A 22,685-nucleotide genomic window follows, 5' to 3' on the forward strand; every position below is an offset into this window, starting at 1 on the left:
TTTTTTCAACTTTTTTCATTATCCTAATTTTTTCACTAAATTGAAGATTTGAAAATCTTAACAATATGTAATGTGATATGTTTGTGCAAAGAAATATTGGATGATTTATTGTTCTAGGTAAATTTGTTATTTTAAATGAATTGAAATGAATTTTCCTTTTTTACATGCATTTTTTCAACTTTTTTTATAATCCTAAATTTTTCACCAATTTGAAGGTTAGGAAATCTTAACAATATATAAAGTGATATGTTTGTGCAAAGACATTTACAGATTTAATCATTATAGGCACATTTCTAATTTTTAAGAATTAAGATGAATTTCTCATTAATCCATCAAGATTTTCATATAAGGTATGTGATTACTTATGTTTTGCTAAGATTCCTTTATTATTTTGTTATAATATGATTTACAGTCTATTTTTTAGTTTGAAATGAGTGGTTTAGTGATGTAGATTTTGATAATAAATTGCAGCAGGGGGAAAAGTTACAGTCTGCAATTTCTTTGTTCTGGGTATATTACGACGAAATTTAAATTTCGTCGTAAGTCTGGGTTTCTTACGACGGAAAAGTCGTCGTAAGTTAGTTAAATGATTACTTATGACGACTTTTTCATCGTAAGAAACCCATACTTACGAGGAAATTTTTAATCCGTCGTAAATTATTCTTTAGGCTTCCTCAATCACCTTTTCATATCAGACAAATCTATTATATATATTAATTTATATCATATTAAAATACAAAAAAAAATTATAATTAATTATACTTTAACAACATAAGTAAGAAATCCTACATTGAAATATGTTACAATTATTATTTCATGAATTCACATACGTTGTTTATTGTTACGATTTTACTTAGCAAATAGGATCTATGAGAAAATTATTCCAATTCATATATTACAATCATATCAAATAAAAATTCATGTGTTAAGTACTATATGATTGTACATATCACTAAACCTAGAGATGACAATTTCACCCGACCCGATAGATAACCGACCCGTTCCTATCCGTTTGGATTTACTCCAACCCGATTCTTTGGATTTGAATTTGGATTTGGATTTGGATCTTATTTCTAGGCCAAAAGAGTATGGATCTGGATTTGAATTTTAGGTATATCGAACCGATACCCGCCCCGAAACCTAAAATTCGTTCTAAACCCGATTTAAACCCGAAAACAATTCAACAACATATTCTTCACTTACATAATTTTATAAAAATAATATATGATTTATATATATCAAATATTTAAATCTAATATTTATAACCAGGACATTGGATAATTATCGATAAATAGACCCTAATGACCCAATATCAAAAGCCATCACATTAATTATTACGTGAATGATGATATTATATTCAATAATTTTTTAACATTCAAGATTGAAGTCAATATTTTAGTTACATGTTAACTAATATTTAATAATAAAAATTTCAGTCTTCATAAATTTGTTTGTCCAATCGTGATATTTATAATTTTATGATTAAAACAATTCCAAAATAAATATAATATCTTAAAATTTATGTTTATTTTTAAAATTTCATATGTTAGTAAAGTATAAAAAAAATAAAGATTTAAGCTATTTTTTGTATAACATACTAAATTATTCTTCGTTAAAATAATGATCAAATATATTATTTAAAAAAAAATTAAATGAGAAAATGACTAAAGTATATGTAAATAATGTTCAGTAATGCTTAAAAAAGTTATATGTCACAAGTGGTTGCTCTCCCTTTATGGCTCAACAAAGACCCGGGTTCAAATCCCGTAAAATTCTTTTTATTGTATATTAACATACGACGGATCGTAAGTATTCACAGTTAAAAATTGGGGAAAAATTGAATTGACCGTCCAATACTCTATACGACGCCGTGACAAGCAAAAACGACATTGTTTCAACTAAAACCCTAAAATAAACCGATTTCCCCTTTTTTCTTTTTGGTAAAAGTATCTCTATCTCAATTCTCAAGCTGCGGTGCGATCAGTTCACAGCTAAAGGCGATCTTGATTTCTCTTCATATCACACACTAATTGCAAAGCATCATGATTCTAACAGTCATCGTACTCATTACAAGGTATAATCTTAATTTTCTTTTACGATTTGGTTGTTAGTTTTCAACTATGGGTCACATGCATGTATATATATGCATCGTCGTATTATCTATAGGTGTTTACACTGGGTTTTACTTGTTTCCTTTCAAAATTAACTTTTAATCAAACTATATGTTGACGGGTATGTATATCTATCACTGGGTATCTATATTAATCATTGGGTATCGATATTAATCAATGAGTGTCTATTTATTCACTGGGTAAAATAATATTGCACTTATTTTAACTAGATATGCATGTAGTTATAGAGAATTGATGTTTTCATTAATTACTTTTTATGGTTTGTTTTGTTTGTACTGCGGTTCAGTGTTTTAGTGATGATGGCTGGGAGGACAGCTGCAGGTGGTAGGGGTGCAGGTGGAAGGGCTTCTAGTGGTGGTCGTGGAAGCAGTGGTCGGGGAAGTGGCAGTGGTGGTGATCGAGAAAGGGGGAATAATAGTGGTCAGGATGGGAATCGAGGTCGTGGAACCGGTGGTGGGGGAAGTGGTAGTGGTGGTCAGGAGGGGGGGAATGATGGCACCGGTGGTCGGGGAAGTGGAAGTGGTGGTCGGGGAGGGGGGAATGATGGTAACGGTAATCAGGAGGATAATAATGATAGTGATGAACGGGGGGGGGGGGGGGAAGATGACAATGACGTTAGGGAGCAGAGTAGTGGTGCCAGTGGTGGCGGCGCAGAGGGTAGCGGTATATGTACAAAGAGAAGACGTCGGCGTCGACATAGAGATGAAGAAGAAAATTCCGAATGCCTTCTTTGGGACGATGAAGGGAGGAAAATTCTTCCAGTTGGGGTGGATTCTGATCCCCGCAATCATAGGACACGTGGATACTCTCCGGGGGGCATTTGGCACATACCCTGATGTCGAGAAGGTTGTTCGGATTGCGGGTAACCAGTAAGTTTTTGTCCATCATCTTCCTCGCAGAAATTTATGTGTGTGCCCTGTTATGATTTTGTCCAAGAGTACGATTATTCTTAAGCATGCTGAAATAAATATAATAAACTGAATTCTCCATTGCACGAACTGTCAGACTTTTGAAATGGTTTATAGTGTAATAGAAAATAGAAACAGATTTTCCAGTCGTAAATAAGCAGAAATTATAGGATCCTATTCCTATGCAAATTAAATATTTTCTTTAGACGACTTGAGCATTTGAGACTAAAAGGAAGCAAGTGGTAAACTATCAGTAGATGTATGTATATATATGCTTTGGCATGCCTGGAACTCTAGTTGCATCCTTAATCTTTAAAAATCGCACACAAAGAACAACATTATGTTACACAGTCGATCTCTAACGTCACATAAGCGATCTGGGAAAGAGAGATCCTCCATCTCTGATTCAAAATGTACTGATAAAATTATCAGGTATATAAAATATTGTATTCTTTGGGTCCTATGCGACAATTTATATAAAATGTGCTTAATAAGTGGTACTTGATATAGACTGATATAGTGTTTGACTAGCAAGACAATCAAACATAGACTTATCCCACATGATAGAGTTTACAGGGATCAGGAACGAACTTGAATCAAGTTCATGTCAGCGTGGGGATACGCCATTACCGGCATGTTGTGCCCCTGTAATCTTCCCTGATACTCCACATTATTAGTTTTCAGAAGTAATAGGTCACTACTCACTAGAAGTCTAAACTCCGGAACAAAGAAAATATTTTAAGTGTAGTAAATATTTGTTGATTTCAGCTTTTATTATGAACATCTCCTCATTTAGAAAGTGAGAAACTCAAGATTAACCTTTGATAAGATTTTAATCTATGCCTATCAAAAATCTCTCTAACAATGCTAATCCAACTATTTTAGTTATAGTAATAAAGAACCTATTATGTGAAAATAATAGAAAAATTAAGCCACTAGTCTTGGTCCTAATCTTCTGCAGAAAACTGATCTAGGGACATAATTCCAGCTGGAAAATTTTGTAGTAAAGTGCATGTTGCACAAACCCGAGAATGTAATGTAACCTTGGACAACACAAGTGGGCCTAACAAGGAAAGTTTAGGACATTCTTTTAAGTTATGCAAATACTGGTAGCAGTCTACTGGTAGTTACATATTAGCATCTTAATATTCCAAATTATTATCTTGCATAAAACAGACCCTTTTTTATTACAATAATTCACACAAATATCTGCATGCAGTAGGTTATCATGTAATATCATTGTTATGTAGAACTTTATCAAAGTATCAAACTCTTCTAACACTTTAGATTTCAGTGAAGGGACTTAATATGTTATATGTATATAATATTTATAGGATTTGAACCGGAGACGATCACAAGAGTTCTTAATATCATGTTAGGTTGCCGGCTCTCCCTAAATCTTTATGCTAGAAACGATTCTAGAATGTATATCATTGTAATTAAAATTAAAATTTAATTATTTCTTTTGAATCTTAAAATGGCTTCTTATTAGGACTAATACTGAAACTTTAGAAGGGTGAAAATTTGGCCACAGTATGCAGCAAATCAGTGAAAAAGGAACATAATTACTAGAACAAGAACCCCAAAAACAATGCCTGTAACGCCCCCAAATCCGGGGTTAGAGGATTTGGTTGTCACTATAAAACTTCAATCCAAATTAACCTGTTAAATCAATAAATAAATGCCAGCGGAAGATATTTATCATAAATGACCCCAAACTAATCCAAGATCTTTTAAGGTTACAGTTCTAGAAACAAGAATTCCAAATTCCATCAATAAATTTTTCACTTTCTTTTGAAACTCTTTTCAATAATTTCCAACTCAAAACTAAAGCCACTAGTATAACTTCGAAATGAAGTATACTAGGCCCAAATAAAATATACAACTATAATATAATCTAATATAAATAACTTTACACAATAAAACTTACACTAGTCCGCAAACCCTGGACCAACCACCTTCCAAAAGCTTCTTCTTTGCTTCCTCGAATTACGCAGCTAAACAGCGCAAGCTAATCCTCACTGGAGGTTAAATTTGAAAACAGGCAAGTATGAGCGAAAGAAATGCTCAGCAAGTTAATTATAACATATATAGGGTCGTTTTGATATAAAACCGACATCTGCATCCGCGCAGAACATTTAAAAATCATAATTGCTGAATCATAAAATTATAGTAGTGGAACCCCAGAATTGATTCCTTAATTGTATTCAAAAACCCTTTTTATATTTTCCAGCGACGTGCTTCAGCAATACTTTGAATCATAACGAGAATAAAACTCGTAAAACAGTGTTTACGGAAATATCGTAAACCACAATAACATGAAACAATGATTATGGATTGAATCATAAACTTTATTCAAAACCGAACTCTTCAAATTAATACTTATTTTGCTGTCATATCAAATTAGATATCAATATGAACTTTGATGCTCACAACATTCCATACTGAAGTCAACATCATTCATCTATACTAATACCACCTTTGATATTTAACAACAACATGAGTATCAGCATAAATTATAATCTAAATTAAAACTGCATTTTACCATTATTCCAAAACAGAAATGGTTGATAAATCCTTCCTTATAAGATTATCAAAAGTAATATAATAATATCGATTGGAACCAAATTATGCACTATGCTGTTCCTGATGATCAGTCATGAAACAACACCGGTATCCCGCAGCCATACCGTTAATATAGGTACTACCCGTATCCCGAAGACATACGGTACCTATAGGGCACCAGAAAAGGCATAACTAGCCTTGTAAGATATTACACTTCTGTATTACACTTCTGTATAATAGCTCACGCTGGACCGGTGCTTCGGCCTCTTACGCAATCAGTAACCATTCAATCTCAAAACCTTTTATTGAAAAGGGGTCATAATACTTGACACCCGAAATAATTTTATTCCCCCATTCACTTGGGCAGGAATACTTGCAACAAAATCATTTTTCTCAAAACCCAAAACATTTGTAAATCTATTCTGAACATAGAATAGCAGAAGAGTACTTGCATAAACAAAATTATTTAATTCAGCGATATGTAAAACATTTATCTATTCCGAACAGAGAATAGGGAAAATAATACTTGCATAATATGATTCGAAATAACGTCACTTGAACAATAAGTGAAGTCAGGGGTACTTGCATAATATGAATCGAATTAAACGTCACTTGAATGATAAGTGAGGTTAGGGTACTTGCATAATATGAATCGAAATAAACGTCACTTGAATGATAAGTGAGGTTAGTGTACTTGCCTTTGGGTTTTTAGCAGTTAGCACACTCGCAAACACGCATCAGTTCTGACATTTTGTCTTAAGACATCACTGTCCTTCTTTTCAACACTTGACTGATATGCTGCTCCTGCAATTGCTAGAAGCCAGATACCCAATACCATTCCATCTCATTCTTTATCCAACGTCTTGTCCCGATCAACTCGAGAGATCCGCATCTATAATTAAAATATAGAACTTTAATTGTCTAATCGATAACCACTCGACGAATTACGCGTCAATACCCTATCGTCTACCCATACGATAACCCGCACATAATAGAAACAGTCCAACACAAGATTCTTATGGCCCACACATAAATATAACAGACAAACATAGGACCCTTGATCCACATACACACCTAATTCACATAACACATAAGCACATAACTCATATATCACATAATTCATATCACATATGACTCGGTTCATCAAAAGGGTCGACTCGATACGTTTAAAACTGAAATCGGGTCAAAAATATGATTTATCGATCAAAAATCGACTTGGAATGATTCGTAAAACAAACGACCTTTCGAAACAAAAGGATTTGGGTCTCGAAAGTATTTTTAATGAAAGCAGAATATTTTTCTGAGTCTGTACGCGTTCGTTTCGTATTAAACAGACGAACGGTTGATTTATTATGAATTTTTGAATATTTTTCAGAATAAAACGATCTCTGAATCATTTAATAATAAAATAATAGGGTTCGAACACCCTAAAATATTTTTATAAGAATTATCGAGCTTGTAAAATAATTTAAAATAATATCTTAAAGCTCGAAACTATTTTTCAGAATTTTTAAATCAATTTTAAATAATTAAATCTAATTAAATAATCAATTAAAATTAATTAATAACTAATTAAATTAATTAATCAATTAATATTTAAATTAATTGACTAATTAAATAATTAATTATCAACTAAAATTAGTTAATTAACTAATTAAGATTTATTTTTGAATTACAATAAATTTTCAGAACTTAAAATATTGATTTTGAAAATAAAAATGAATTTTCAGAATAAAAGAAACTAAATTTTGATTTAAAATAAAATAGAAATTGCAGAAACATGTTTTTGATTTTGGAATAGGAGAAAACAGGATCTAAACCGGGTCAGGGAAACGGGTTAAAACCGGGTCGTTCATGATCCAACCAGGTCGGGCATGAACACACCGGATTCTGGGGATTAAACCCAGTTTCCGGCGGTACTAGCCGGACTCCGGCGATGCCAATTACCATCGAAAAACTCCCCCGCGTCCTCGTTTCTCAGCTGGGTTTTGTTCTACATCAACCCTGCAACATAACAGTACCAACAACGACAAGAACGAAGTCGCAGAATTCAAACTCCGGCCAAAAAGCCATTAACGCCGGCGGGTTTTCTCGAGTTTTCCGGCAAAAACTCGAATTCACTCAATCTTTAACCAAACACGATGATTCCAGTGTCAAAATAACGCCAAGAACGATTACAATCTACTCAGGTCATCACACACAATCAAAACCCACTAAATCATAAACCCCCAAAATTCGAATATTACCCTAAAAATCGATTTTAAAATTTAACAACTCTTGAAACGATTTGATGATATAAAATGATAGAGAATCATCTGTGATTCATTTTGGTTATTCATACTTGTGATTTGGTGTTCAATAACGCCTTCAAAATTGACTTTGATTTTCAGAATTTTTCAAGAACACCAAGAACACATATTCAAGAAATTTTCAGAAAATTAAACCTCAATTTCTATATGATACTGAACCCTATTTTTGAAGTATAATATACCAAATCGACCAGAAAAACATGCTCTACAACATGGAAGCATCAAATCACATCAACAACATCAAGAACAAAATTTCATCATTTAATTATCAAATAATTCGAATATAAATAATTAAATAAGAAAATTACTGTGATTTCTGCGCAGAAACTGATGATTGATTCAGAAAGAAGATTTCGAGAGCTTCGTTTTGATATGCTGCACGCCCGAATCGGAGTTCGATAACGCCTTCGTTCGTGTGTTTGATTCTCGGGAACGTATCGGTTTTCTCGGGTTTTTCTCTGTATTTACGGTGTTTTAACTGGTTGCAAATGAATAAACGGAATAAACGAAATAAGAAATAGGATATTTATATTTATGGAATATTGGATCGTTCTGGATCGTTTTGGATCGTTTTGGATCATTAAATTAGTTGCTTAGCCGCTAAGTAACTGCAATAACGATCCGATTCAATACCAAAATTGGATAATTATCAAAACCGAGCTTTTTATAAAACATTATATACGGGAATAATATAAAAATATCTCGTCTCTCAAAAATACGGGTTTTATTGATTACCGAAATAATTATCGTATCGAAAATATTGCGCCGGGCCGCGCACGGGTCAAACCGTAATCCGGATCGAAAAAGTCGAAACACGGAAAATGTCCGGAATTACCAGATTAGGTTAGGAAGGAGTTTTCGGAAGAGTTTCGGGTTGTAAAAACGCAAAAATGATTGAATTTGGACGATTCCCGGCTTTATAAAATAATTTTGGTAATTATTCAGAAAATAATTAATAATTCATAACTCAATATAAAATTATCTAACAGTCCAAAAATTACCAGAAAAATATCACAATTATCTATATTTTATTCTGGACATATAATAATTCAAATACTCAAATAATATCACATATAAACACCCAAACATCAATTCCACTTATCAGATAATTCACCAAAATTCACGTAAAATCACATAAATAATTCCAAATAATTATAAAAATAATATCTGAAAATATGGGATATTACAATCTACCCCCCTTATAAGGATTCCGTCCTCGGAATCAGCACAAGAAAGCATTAAGGGTCTTGTTACCAACTTTCCAAATCCTGCAAACGCAACTTTTCTCAAAATTTCTAATAACACTACAATTCCTTATACCACACAGTTACCACGTGAGCTTCACTTCGCATTATTGTTCTATCCATATCCTTTGACCAGTTTCTCAATAGAATCGCTTTTACTGATTGCGAGAAAGAAGAATAGAGAGAAAGATAAAGAGAAGAAAAGAAAGAAAGATAGAGAGAGAAATAAAAGAACAGATTGACTTCGCTATATGCCAGTGATAGTTTAATCGCATTACACTCCACTATCGTCCTTCATAATTCCATCAGATCTCCTTACTTTGACTTGGCCAGGATACTCAGCTTAACTTAATTGGCATACCTTCGAATATTTGAAATGATAAAATCATAGAAAAGAAAAGAATTTCATATCATAACAGGATAGAATCTGAATTGGAGAAAAATATTGTTGAAATGAAATAAAACTGAGAGATCAATATGATCAAATGAACTTGGTATTGCGTGTCCAAATTAAGACACTACTAAAGGTTGTTAACCTTCATGTATTCACAATACACACAAGTGATGGCGTCCCATCCAACTCCTATCACACAGACAGGTATACCTTGTGTCCCCTATAGTTAGAGTTGTTCATCTCAGTCAAAATAAAAGAATATCAAAAGAATCCAAAATCAAATGAATAAAAGTGGAAAGATTTCAAAGCTGATATTTCTGAAGAAAATGAAATCCAGAGAACAAAAATTTTGGCACCAAAATGAGCAAGTGGTGTCACATCACCAAGAAACTATCCACCAAATAAGAAAAGTGGAAGTTCAATATCATAACTTGACAGAGCTATCAAAACCTGAACAATAGGCTTCATGACAACCTCTGGCACATTTAAAACACAGTTATGATTGAAAATGAGTGTTAGGGAATATATCCTCTAACAGATATCCCTTTCTGAGAGAAGCCAAAAGAAATTATAGAAAGAGAAGGTATTGCCAAAGTCTTAATATTTATCTTGAATTTGAACTCTTCTGTTGACTCGTCATCCGATTCCAGATACTTCTTCATATTCTAAGGATATCGATAATATCCATCGTCGTCGAATCGTAGTCTCGGAAGATTCCACAATAGAAATTTGCAGCTTCCCGGAGTTCCATCCAGTTCAGCACAATCATCTCAAACAAATACGCCTTATCTTAACTTATTCGTTGGTACTATATTCAATAGTCCAACAGGAACTCGATATGAGCTCAAACGTCCTCACATAGCTATACACACTCCTACACACTCTCGTTTCTAGTTTACTATAACCTCAGCTCTGATACCAACCTGTAACGCCCCCAAATCCGGGGTCAGAGGATTTGGTCGTCACTATAAAACTTCAATCCAAATTAACCTGTTAAATCAATAAATAAATGCCAGCGGAAGATATTTATCATAAATGACCCCAAACTAATCCAAGATCTTTTAAGGTTACAGTTCTAGAAACAAGAATTCCAAATTCCATCAATAAATTTTTCACTTTCTTTTGAAACTCTTTTCAATAATTTCCAACTCAAAACTAAAGCCACTAGTATAACTTCGAAATGAAGTATACTAGGCCCAAATAAAATATACAACTATAATATAATCTAATATAAATAACTTTACACAATAAAACTTACACTAGTCCGCAAACCCTGGACCAACCACCTTCCAAAAGCTTCTTCTTTGCTTCCTCGAATTACGCAGCTAAACAGCGCAAGCTAATCCTCACTGGAGGTTAAATTTGAAAACAGGCAAGTATGAGCGAAAGAAATGCTCAGCAAGTTAATTATAACATATATAGGGTCGTTTTGATATAAAACCGACATCTGCATCCGCGCAGAACATTTAAAAATCATAATTGCTGAATCATAAAATTATAGTAGTGGAACCCCAGAATTGATTCCTTAATTGTATTCAAAAACCCTTTTTATATTTTCCAGCGACGTGCTTCAGCAATAATTTGAATCATAACGAGAATAAAACTCGTAAAACAGTGTTTACGGAAATATCGTAAACCACAATAACATGAAACAATGATTATGGATTGAATCATAAACTTTATTCAAAACCGAACTCTTCAAATTAATACTTATTTTGCTGTCATATCAAATTAGATATCAATATGAACTTTGATGCTCACAACATTCCATACTGAAGTCAACATCATTCATCTATACTAATACCACCTTTGATATTTAACAACAACATGAGTATCAGCATAAATTATAATCTAAATTAAAACTGCATTTTACCATTATTCCAAAACAGAAATGGTTGATAAATCCTTCCTTATAAGATTATCAAAAGTAATATAATAATATCGATTGGAACCAAATTATGCACTATGCTGTTCCTGATGATCAGTCATGAAACAACACCGGTATCCCGCAGCCATACCGTTAATATAGGTACTACCCGTATCCCGAAGACATACGGTACCTATAGGGCACCAGAAAAGGCATAACTAGCCTTGTAAGATATTACACTTCTGTATTACACTTCTGTATAATAGCTCACGCTGGACCGGTGCTTCGGCCTCTTACGCAATCAGTAACCATTCAATCTCAAAACCTTTTATTGAAAAGGGGTCATAATACTTGACACCCGAAATAATTTTATTCCCCCATTCACTTGGGCAGGAATACTTGCAACAAAATCATTTTTCTCAAAACCCAAAACATTTGTAAATCTATTCTGAACATAGAATAGCAGAAGAGTACTTGCATAAACAAAATTATTTAATTCAGCGATATGTAAAACATTTATCTATTCCGAACAGAGAATAGGGAAAATAATACTTGCATAATATGATTCGAAATAACGTCACTTGAACAATAAGTGAAGTCAGGGGTACTTGCATAATATGAATCGAATTAAACGTCACTTGAATGATAAGTGAGGTTAGGGTACTTGCATAATATGAATCGAAATAAACGTCACTTGAATGATAAGTGAGGTTAGTGTACTTGCCTTTGGGTTTTTAGCAGTTAGCACACTCGCAAACACGCATCAGTTCTGACATTTTGTCTTAAGACATCACTGTCCTTCTTTTCAACACTTGACTGATATGCTGCTCCTGCAATTGCTAGAAGCCAGATACCCAATACCATTCCATCTCATTCTTTATCCAACGTCTTGTCCCGATCAACTCGAGAGATCCGCATCTATAATTAAAATATAGAACTTTAATTGTCTAATCGATAACCACTCGACGAATTACGCGTCAATACCCTATCGTCTACCCATACGATAACCCGCACATAATAGAAACAGTCCAACACAAGATTCTTATGGCCCACACATAAATATAACAGACAAACATAGGACCCTTGATCCACATACACACCTAATTCACATAACACATAAGCACATAACTCATATATCACATAATTCATATCACATATGACTCGGTTCATCAAAAGGGTCGACTCGATACGTTTAAAACTGAAATCGGGTCAAAAATATGATTTATCGATCAAAAATCGACTTGGAATGATTCGTAAAACAAACGACCTTTCGAAACAAAAGGATTTGGGTCTCGAAAGTATTTTTAATGAAAGCAGAATATTTTTCTGAGTCTGTACGCGTTCGTTTCGTATTAAACAGACGAACGGTTGATTTATTATGAATTTTTGAATATTTTTCAGAATAAAACGATCTCTGAATCATTTAATAATAAAATAATAGGGTTCGAACACCCTAAAATATTTTTATAAGAATTATCGAGCTTGTAAAATAATTTAAAATAATATCTTAAAGCTCGAAACTATTTTTCAGAATTTTTAAATCAATTTTAAATAATTAAATCTAATTAAATAATCAATTAAAATTAATTAATAACTAATTAAATTAATTAATCAATTAATATTTAAATTAATTGACTAATTAAATAATTAATTATCAACTAAAATTAGTTAATTAACTAATTAAGATTTATTTTTGAATTACAATAAATTTTCAGAACTTAAAATATTGATTTTGAAAATAAAAATGAATTTTCAGAATAAAAGAAACTAAATTTTGATTTAAAATAAAATAGAAATTGCAGAAACATGTTTTTGATTTTGGAATAGGAGAAAACAGGATCTAAACCGGGTCAGGGAAACGGGTTAAAACCGGGTCGTTCATGATCCAACCAGGTCGGGCATGAACACACCGGATTCTGGGGATTAAACCCAGTTTCCGGCGGTACTAGCCGGACTCCGGCGATGCCAATTACCATCGAAAAACCCCCCCGCGTCCTCGTTTCTCAGCTGGGTTTTGTTCTACATCAACCCTGCAACATAACAGTACCAACAACGACAAGAACGAAGTCGCAGAATTCAAACTCCGGCCAAAAAGCCATTAACGCCGGCGGGTTTTCTCGAGTTTTCCGGCAAAAACTCGAATTCACTCAATCCTTAACCAAATACGATGATTCCAGTGTCAAAATAACGCCAAGAACGATTACAATCTACTCAGGTCATCACACACAATCAAAACCCACTAAATCATAAACCCCCAAAATTCGAATATTACCCTAAAAATCGATTTTAAAATTTAACAACTCTTGAAACGATTTGATGATATAAAATGATAGAGAATCATCTGTGATTCATTTTGGTTATTCATACTTGTGATTTGGTGTTCAATAACGCCTTCAAAATTGACTTTGATTTTCAGAATTTTTCAAGAACACCAAGAACACATATTCAAGAAATTTTCAGAAAATTAAACCTCAATTTCTATATGATACCGAACCCTATTTTTGAAGTATAATATACCAAATCGACCAGAAAAACATGCTCTACAACATGGAAGCATCAAATCACATCAACAACATCAAGAACAAAATTTCATCATTTAATTATCAAATAATTCGAATATAAATAATTAAATAAGAAAATTACTGTGATTTCTGGGCAGAAACTGATGATTGATTCAGAAAGAAGATTTCGAGAGCTTCGTTTTGATATGCTGCACGCCCGAATCGGAGTTCGATAACGCCTTCGTTCGTGTGTTTGATTCTCGGGAACGTATCGGTTTTCTCGGGTTTTTCTCTGTATTTACGGTGTTTTAACTGGTTGCAAATGAATAAACGGAATAAACGAAATAAGAAATAGGATATTTATATTTATGGAATATTGGATCGTTCTGGATCGTTTTGGATCGTTTTGGATCATTAAATTAGTTGCTTAGCCGCTAAGTAACTGCAATAACGATCCGATTCAATACCAAAATTGGATAATTATCAAAACCGAGCTTTTTATAAAACATTATATACGGGAATAATATAAAAATATCTCGTCTCTCAAAAATACGGGTTTTATTGATTACCGAAATAATTATCGTATCGAAAATATTGCGCCGGGCCGCGCACGGGTCAAACCGTAATCCGGATCGAAAAAGTCGAAACACGGAAAATGTCCGGAATTACCAGATTAGGTTAGGAAGGAGTTTTCGGAAGAGTTTCGGGTTGTAAAAACGCAAAAACGATTGAATTTGGACGATTCCCGGCTTTATAAAATAATTTTGGTAATTATTCAGAAAATAATTAATAATTCATAACTCAATATAAAATTATCTAACAGTCCAAAAATTACCAGAAAAATATCACAATTATCTATATTTTATTCTGGACATATAATAATTCAAATACTCAAATAATATCACATATAAACACCCAAACATCAATTCCACTTATCAGATAATTCACCAAAATTCACGTAAAATCACATAAATAATTCCAAATAATTATAAAAATAATATCTGAAAATATGGGATATTACAATGCCCACCTAAAAATTTCACTATAACAGATTAAGGGAAATAGACAAAGGGTTCCCGAGATAAAACTAGATGCATCATAAATTAAAAAGAGTTATCAAGGATTAAGAAATTAACTAAACAATTAATATCTTAATACGTGGATGTGAGTCTACTCATCCCCTTGGAGCATCTCCGACAAACTCTTTATATAGACTCTTAAATATTAAAACCAAACCTTCTGGACCTCTAAATCAAATTGAGCATTTAAATTTAGATAAAGGAATTAATAATACGCTTTCACACATCAAGAAATTCAATGACTGCATAACAAAAAAGCACTAAGCAGAATGTTTCCAGCGAAATCTCTCTTTTCTTTTCATAGCTGATATCTTTATATCCTGACCTCTTGAATAAAGGACTGGTACTTTGCATTTTTTGAAAGAAAACAAGATGTATATTTGTCAAAATATCAAGTATTTGAAAATGTGCAAACTATGTAATAATTAATGGACTATACAATGGTGGAGATGGTGAATTCACTGAGAGAAGTTAAGCTATCTTTATCTGTCTCAGAGGCGATGTGGTCCCTGTAATCATTTATTTTGTGGGCCAAAAAAAGGACAGTAATTTGGATTTATAATTTTCTAGTTAATAGGAACAAAAGTAATTCAACAGTATCAACCTGGTTTTTGAGAACCTACTAATAATTGTTAGTGGATATGCTGGTATCTATTAGGATCCTAGTTTTTCATGAATTTTTTTTGCTATCATGGCATGTCCTGACAAAAGAAACCAATTAGCACCTTAAAATAAGATTTACATATTGTAGTAAGATCAGAAGGTAAGATTAGAAGAATCAGAAGGAGGATGATTAGCGGGTTAATAGGCTAAAAATATAATAAAACTGACCCCTAATTAGCGGGTTAACTTAGATTGGCATGTCATGCTAAGCAATTTTTTTGCAAAAAGAAGAAAAATAATTTATCCACGTATATCATTTGTTCCTCAACTTTATCATTGATTAAATTGCTGCCATTTCAGGATTGATTGTCCAAAGGTGTTGCGAAATATATTGGCGATTATTCGCATGTTTTGGCCAGATGGTTGTGTTGGCATCAAAGAAATTGATAGGAAATCTCCTGGGTTCTGGAACAAGTGTATAGAGGAGTTCTTGGTATGTTGCACATCTTTGTTATATTCATATATATTAGATTGTGTTTATTTTATAGTTGTTCCCCTTTATCTTATGCCTTCCACTATATCTTTTTTTGTAGCGCTACTACACATGGGACCCGAGATTTGCCACTGAAGATGAGGCAAGGGCTTCCATACTTGTGCATATGCGAGACAACATGCGTCGTACACTTGCTGATGATAGGGAAAGGGCTGACGACAAGATCGTGGAAGCTGGAGGGACTTATGCAGATCATAGGCCCCCATATATGAAGCCTGGTGTTTGGTCCAGATTAGCCGAGTATTGGGTAAATGAAGAATTTAAGAAAAAGTCTGATGCTGTTAAGAAGGCTCGAGCAGCTGTGAAAGTGCCTCACACTTCGGGAGCCCGTTCATTTGATCGTCGTCGTCGGGTATATCATTTCATCATAATTCTTGACTTGCTTCTCTTTCCAACTTAGCCTTAGATTTCTTACTAAATATAATACAAATATGTAAATGAGCAGCCTCTTATCCCCAGCAAAGTAATATGAATGATTTCCTTTTAGTGTTTACAAAATTTATATTAATTAGTTCAGGGGAAAATCACAAAATGATAAATATTTATCATTTATTTATCATGAAATTGAAAATTGATTTGACTGGTTATAAATTTTCTTAACAGGATTATATGGAGTCACACAATGGCAACCTGGATCATCTTGTTGTCTATAAGGACTGCCACACTTTGAAAGACAACGAGAGAAAGGGCAATTGGATTACGGAGGACGCCAAAAATATTATTGTAAGTTCTTTTTATAGAGTATCAATTTATAGTAGTGCCAACTTCCGAAAAAATGAATATCAATTTATAGAGTGAGCCTTCAAAATCAAAATTATGTGATCTCTTACCAAAGTTTTACCACCTGTTGGATATCTTGACAAGAGTATGTGATTGAGTTGGTTGGAGAGCCTGGAAGCGGAGCTCTATTCCCAACATTATTCCCACCATTATTTACTGTAATATTTTTTTTCTTTCTTGGCCTTAAATGATCTATTGACCTGTCGTATTTGTATCATCATCTGGTTATATATGTATTTGCATAATCATCTGGTTATATAGATAATACATTAAAACACATTCGCAGTCCCTTCATCTGCATTTTTCTGAGTTATAGTTTACTTGCCTTCTGCCATTAGTATATCTGAGCCTTCAAAAATCAAAATTATGTGATCTCTTACCAAAGTTTTACCACCTGTCGGATATCTTAACAAGAGTATGTGATTGAGTTGGTTGGAGAGCCGGGAAGCGGAGCATTATTCCCACCATTATTCCCACCATTATTTACTGTATTGTATGGATGCCCTGCCTATAGCAAAATTATGTGCTAAGGCTAATTTATACACAGACTCTCTGATTTTGAATTTTGATTTTTAATTAATTATAAAACTCAGTATAAAATAGTTCAGGGTTAATTCTTAGAATTTTTAATTGTTCAGGCCTCATAGAAGTGATTAATTAAAATGGATGTGTATTTGCATAAAATAATACACCCCTAACCATTCAATTCCACTGTGAGTATTACTGATGTGTATAATTGTCGGCGCAATTATTCTTTTTTTGATTCAGTGTCTAATTATTTTCTTTATAGGAGCGCTACATTAGCATATGCGGAAAGAAAGGAGTTGATCCTAAGGTGACCCAAATTCAGAGCTGGGTAGAGGCGGTGGGTGGAGTTCGTAAGAACGTGATTCTTGGACATCCACGGGTTCGAGCCTCTGATATTTACAGTATATTTCTTTTATAGACTTGAAAGTTTAAAATACGTGAGCGTGAGTTGTTACATATAGTTTCTTCCCAGTGATAATATATCGACATTATGTTGTTATAGAGCATGGTGCACGTCCGCCACGTCCTCGGAAAGGAGAAGGAAGCTCCGGAAGATCTGCTTTGACTCGCTTACAAGTTGAAATGTTCATGCGCGTCGTGGATGAGACCTTGGCCCAGGCTCGAGCCAATCCCGAAGAGTATATGTTGACACCCGAGCAGATTCGTCTCTTAGCACAGGGAGTGGTGGAAGGAGACTTCTCACTACCTCCGAACCATCCTATTTCCAGAGAGACGCGTCAAGCTATTGTTAGGGTTGTGGTGGAGGTCGTAAATAATATCTATAAGACCGACGGACCAGGAGCTTCCAAGGTATGATCAATTTGATTTTTTATTTAGTTTTATTAATTTTTTTTATGCCTCGTCACTTGAAATCACTCCTGAATAATTGTTCGAAGCTGGAAACATAAAGGCCGCCTAATTAACTCGAAACTTAAATAGTCCAGCTAAGCACTAATTAAAGTAAAATAGAGTATAAGTGTTTTATTATACTTAGATTGAACTCTACCAAATCTGGGTGTCACAAGGTCAATAATCTAAGTAATAGCCAGGGTTAGCGGGTGAGGGCCCTTGTTCGAGGGACAAACCTCGACTCCAACAGATCTGCATATCTAGTGAAAACAAGGGCAAGTGTTTTTCATTTGATTCGGCATGGATGGCAATGAGGTTGTGATTCCTTTGATTATTTTTTTAATTTTAAGTTTCTAATTCAGAATTAAATTTAGCAGCATCACTCGCATCATGTAGGAATTTATTATTTATATGATCATGTTTAGTCTTAACAATTTACATTAATTTATTACTTGGCATGGCAGTTTGTCTCTTATTAGATACGACGGTTAACTTATTAAAGTGTGTATTGTAGGGGAAGGCCCCAGCTAACGAAGATGATTCGGATGATGGTGAGAGCAATGACGAGAGTACCGAGTCTGATGAAGATCGTGACATGAGAGGTTCTTTTTATGATCATGTCCCTTGCGGTGGTCCAGTCATTAGGGGTTAATTTTAGCTTTATGTATTTGAATGTTTGTAAGATAACCAAGTTGTGCTTGTAAACTGAATTTGGTTTGTAAACTGAATTTTAGTTTGCTTTCTACTTTTGACTGTGAATTAGTACGGATTTACGGTATAACTAATATAAATTATGTATTATGACTTGATTGCGAGGTTTAGAGTTTGTTTTAAGTTTGCGATTACATAAGATTTTGGCAGGTTTAGAATTTAAATTCAAAGCCGAAAAAGGCTGGATACTGAAAAATTAGAATTTGGTTATTCTGGAAAAACAAACTTACGACGGTTGTTCTTCAAATATTCCGTCGTAATTTTTCTGGAAAAACAAACTTACGACAGTTGTTCTTCATATATTCCGTCGTAATGTATCAGTTTTCATATTTAAAAATATTTTTTATTGAATTTTCATTTCTCGGCTTGTAGGCCCCACCTTCTAAAATACGACATTTTTTCTGTCGTAACTTTCTAACTTACGACGAATTCTTCCGTCGTAAAATTATGTTTTATCTCATTAAAAGTGGTCCCGTAAAGTAATATCCGACGTTTTTTCCGTCGTAAGTATATAACTTACAGCGTTATTATTCGTCGTATTATAGTATCTTACGACGATCAATTCCGTCGTAAGTAGATTTATTATTTTATTGAGTATGTGGGCTACGCCTTCCTAACTTGCGACGCAATTTTAACTTGTGACGAAAAAACGAACTTACTACTCGACCAAAAACGATGATTTTTTTCCGTCGTAAATGGCTCAATTACGATGATTTCAGTTCGAAAAAACCGTTGTAAATGGCCAGATTTCTTGTAGTGTTGCTTAACATTTTATGGGGATCTCATTTGTTTAATTTAAATATGTGTTAGTATTGATATTAATAATTGGTATTTGGTTTGTGCATCACATCCCTATTTTTAATTTAAATATTTTTTGTACTGATATTTGTAATTGGTACATTTTTTAGCATAAGATCCTTTTTTAGTATAATATCTTGTTAGGGTATTAGGTTCGAGTCATTAAATCCCTATTTGTTTATTTAAATATTTGTTAGTATTGATATTAATAATTAATCTATTTTGGTTATATGTGTATATTGTATGGTGAATAGTACAAAAGTATTGTATGATTAACGAAAACTGTTATTTACCATAAGATCATGTTGGGATCTCTCTAAGGTTAATTTAAGGGAGTTAGTGGTTACTTTACACTTTAATATTTTCCTAATACCAAAAATCTATAACTTAGACAAGGTAAGAGCGTTGCACAAAAATGCAATAGTTCAGTCACCTTAGCTGATAATCACTTCGCTTATGATTTAGCCTATTATACAGTCAGGATAAAAATCAAGTCACATATCTAAAATTTGTTTTAAAAAAGGATCAAACATGTTCTCATTATTCCCAAAATTTTTAGTACAAATATGGCCGTTTATTAGAAGCGATCACGGACATTTTTTATTCAGAGGACATACTCGTGTCCGAACCTTATTAGACATAGATAACTCACTAGAAAAACAAAAAAAAATTACTGAGATTGAAAATTGATCTGGTACTTGGCTTGCTTGTTGTTCCAGAAGACTCCCCAGTGCCTCTCGAACTCTTCACTGTCTCTCTTGTTCTCATCAAACAAATTGAAAATATAAGTCTCAATACGTTTCTGAGGCCTTTTTGGAGTTCCGTTGTTGAGCACATGGTTAATCAGCTTGTTGTTGTGAGTGGACGCATTTTCAACAGAAGCTGCATCACCACCAGCAGTTGGCCATCCAACTTCAGACACGACCACGTCCAAAGATGATCCACCAGCCTTCTCTAATGCAGAGTGTACACTGTCTACCATGGCGTCAAAAACATTTGTGTAGCCAAGTTGTCCATCTTGTACAATTGCATCTGACCTCTGGAAAGTAGCATATTCAAGTCGTGGATGCTGTCCACCTTTACCAGAAGATTCAAACTCTTGAGGAATATCTGCCTTGTTGTGCACATAGCTAAAATAAGGGTGAAGGTTCACTAGCAAAGGTACATTGTTGTTGTTTACCAAGAATTGGATAATGGGGTCGATAAATTGTCTGACTTCAGGCCTGAATTGACCCTGTGATGGTGGATAAGATTGGCTAAGAATCTCGGACTGATCAATGGCAGTGGTGACTCTCATTTTGTTTTGTAGTCCGCAAGCAGAAATTGCATTCTGAATGTTTTGCATGGCCGGAAGGACAAACTGTGCAAACTGGGAAGTTTGGTCGTGGGCGGGAGTAATTCCATTTCCAACAACAATAAACCTGAAGTTAACGTCTTGATAGTTTTGGACATTAGTCTGGACCCACTGATTAGCGTTATTTTGGGAAGAGGCAACTGACTGAAGTTGGTCGTTGGGGACACCAAGCACAACTTCAATTCCGGTGTTTCTAAGGGACTGCAAAGCATTCTGGTCGGGGCCATAAAGTCTCAATCTTCGTATCCCAGTAGATTGGACAAGAGAGATAGCATCTTGGGATGATGGTTGATTGTCAGCAAATGTTCCATGACAGATACCTACTGGTTGCGCTTGCTGGCCTTGTTGGTTTCCTGGTTGTTGAGGTTGTCCTTGCTGGTTTCCTGGTTGGCCTTGCTGTCCTTGTTGGTTTCCTGGTTGTTGTTGTCCTTGTTGGTTTCCAGGTTGTTGCTGTCCTTGTTGGTTTCCTGGTTGTTGTTGTTGTCCTTGTTGGTTTCCGGGTTGTTGTTGTCCTTGTTGGTTTCCTGGTTGCTGTCCTTGTTGGTTTCCTGGTTGCTGAGACTGCTGGCCTTGTTGATTTCCTGGTTGCTGAGGCTGCTGGCCTTGGACTCCAGGCTGCTGCTGGCCTTGCTGGACTCCAGGCTGCTGGTTACAAGCCTGTTGGCCTGCACCTTGTTGTCCACATGGTTGCTGCTGGTTACAAGCCTGTTGGCCTGCACCTTGTTGTCCACATGGTTGCTGGTTATCTACTTGTTGCTCATTCAGTAGACGCGAACCTGCAGTATTGAATATACATTAATCAATTGTAAATGCTAGTGTACATGAAAATTAGGCTGTAAAATTTTTTGAGTAAGGTGTACTAATAAGTTAGTATAATATATAAATAAGCATGTGTGCATAAAAGCAACGATGTTATAAACAGTGATATAATTTACCTGAAGTAATCTGCAGGAAACCTGCGCAGAGCAAGGAAAGCAGAAACAATAAAACAGGGATCCTGGACCTCATTTTGTTTTGAAACCTAAACACTGGAACCAAGAGGATGTTTGATATATATATTAAAGAAATGCTACTTTCTTCTATGGGAAATCTGCATGCAACATTGGCTCCTATTTATAGTGCTGAGGAAAATGTACCTGGCCAGTTTTACGGACGAACCAGCTGCTTGGTAAGCAAAGATGGACAGATGGCTTACATGCAGGGCGTGGGCGTGTATGATAAATAATTAAGTAATACGTGGCTAGCTTAGTTTAGCAGTAATCATTTTCTGTTAGAGAAAGTGATGTTTATGAATCATGATAATCACTTATGCGCCGTACGTACCAAAAGTCTATCTCATGTTACTTGGAGCTTCACTTGGATTTTTCCTAAAATTAGAAAATATGTGGCGAACTGGAAAACTCCCGCCCAGTCTGAGAGAAGCATAGGTTAACAATGTGAAGATAAGCATGCTTTTTCCCTTCTTCCTGAAGATATACATCCTTTTTTTTTTCTTTATTTCTAAAAAACA

The 22,685-nt window shown here is 34.3% G+C and overlaps 2 protein-coding genes across 2 annotated transcripts; one reads left to right on the forward strand and one right to left on the reverse strand.

The window, feature by feature from the left end:
* Positions 1 to 2,741: 2,741 nt before the first annotated feature.
* LOC141691891 (uncharacterized) lies at positions 2,742 to 18,998 on the forward strand. The gene is made up of 7 exons (XM_074496642.1): positions 2,742 to 3,001; positions 15,963 to 16,095; positions 16,196 to 16,507; positions 16,759 to 16,878; positions 17,726 to 17,864; positions 17,966 to 18,273; positions 18,827 to 18,998. The coding sequence occupies exons 1-7, from the start codon at positions 2,742 to 2,744 to the stop codon at positions 18,962 to 18,964; spliced, it is 1,410 nt and encodes a 469-aa protein (XP_074352743.1). The 3' UTR covers positions 18,965 to 18,998.
* A 1,331-nt stretch (positions 18,999 to 20,329) lies between these two features.
* On the reverse strand, positions 20,330 to 22,270 carry LOC141692868 (glucan endo-1,3-beta-glucosidase, acidic-like). The gene is made up of 2 exons (XM_074497812.1): positions 22,111 to 22,270; positions 20,330 to 21,951 (listed from the first exon to the last, which is right to left on the reverse strand). The coding sequence occupies exons 1-2, from the start codon at positions 22,181 to 22,183 to the stop codon at positions 20,492 to 20,494; spliced, it is 1,533 nt and encodes a 510-aa protein (XP_074353913.1). The 5' UTR covers positions 22,184 to 22,270; the 3' UTR covers positions 20,330 to 20,491.
* Positions 22,271 to 22,685: the final 415 nt, after the last annotated feature.

The sequence above is a fragment of the Apium graveolens genome, chromosome 10, assembly GCF_009905375.1.
Source record: "Apium graveolens cultivar Ventura chromosome 10, ASM990537v1, whole genome shotgun sequence".
Classification (NCBI taxonomy): Eukaryota; Viridiplantae; Streptophyta; class Magnoliopsida; order Apiales; family Apiaceae; genus Apium; species Apium graveolens.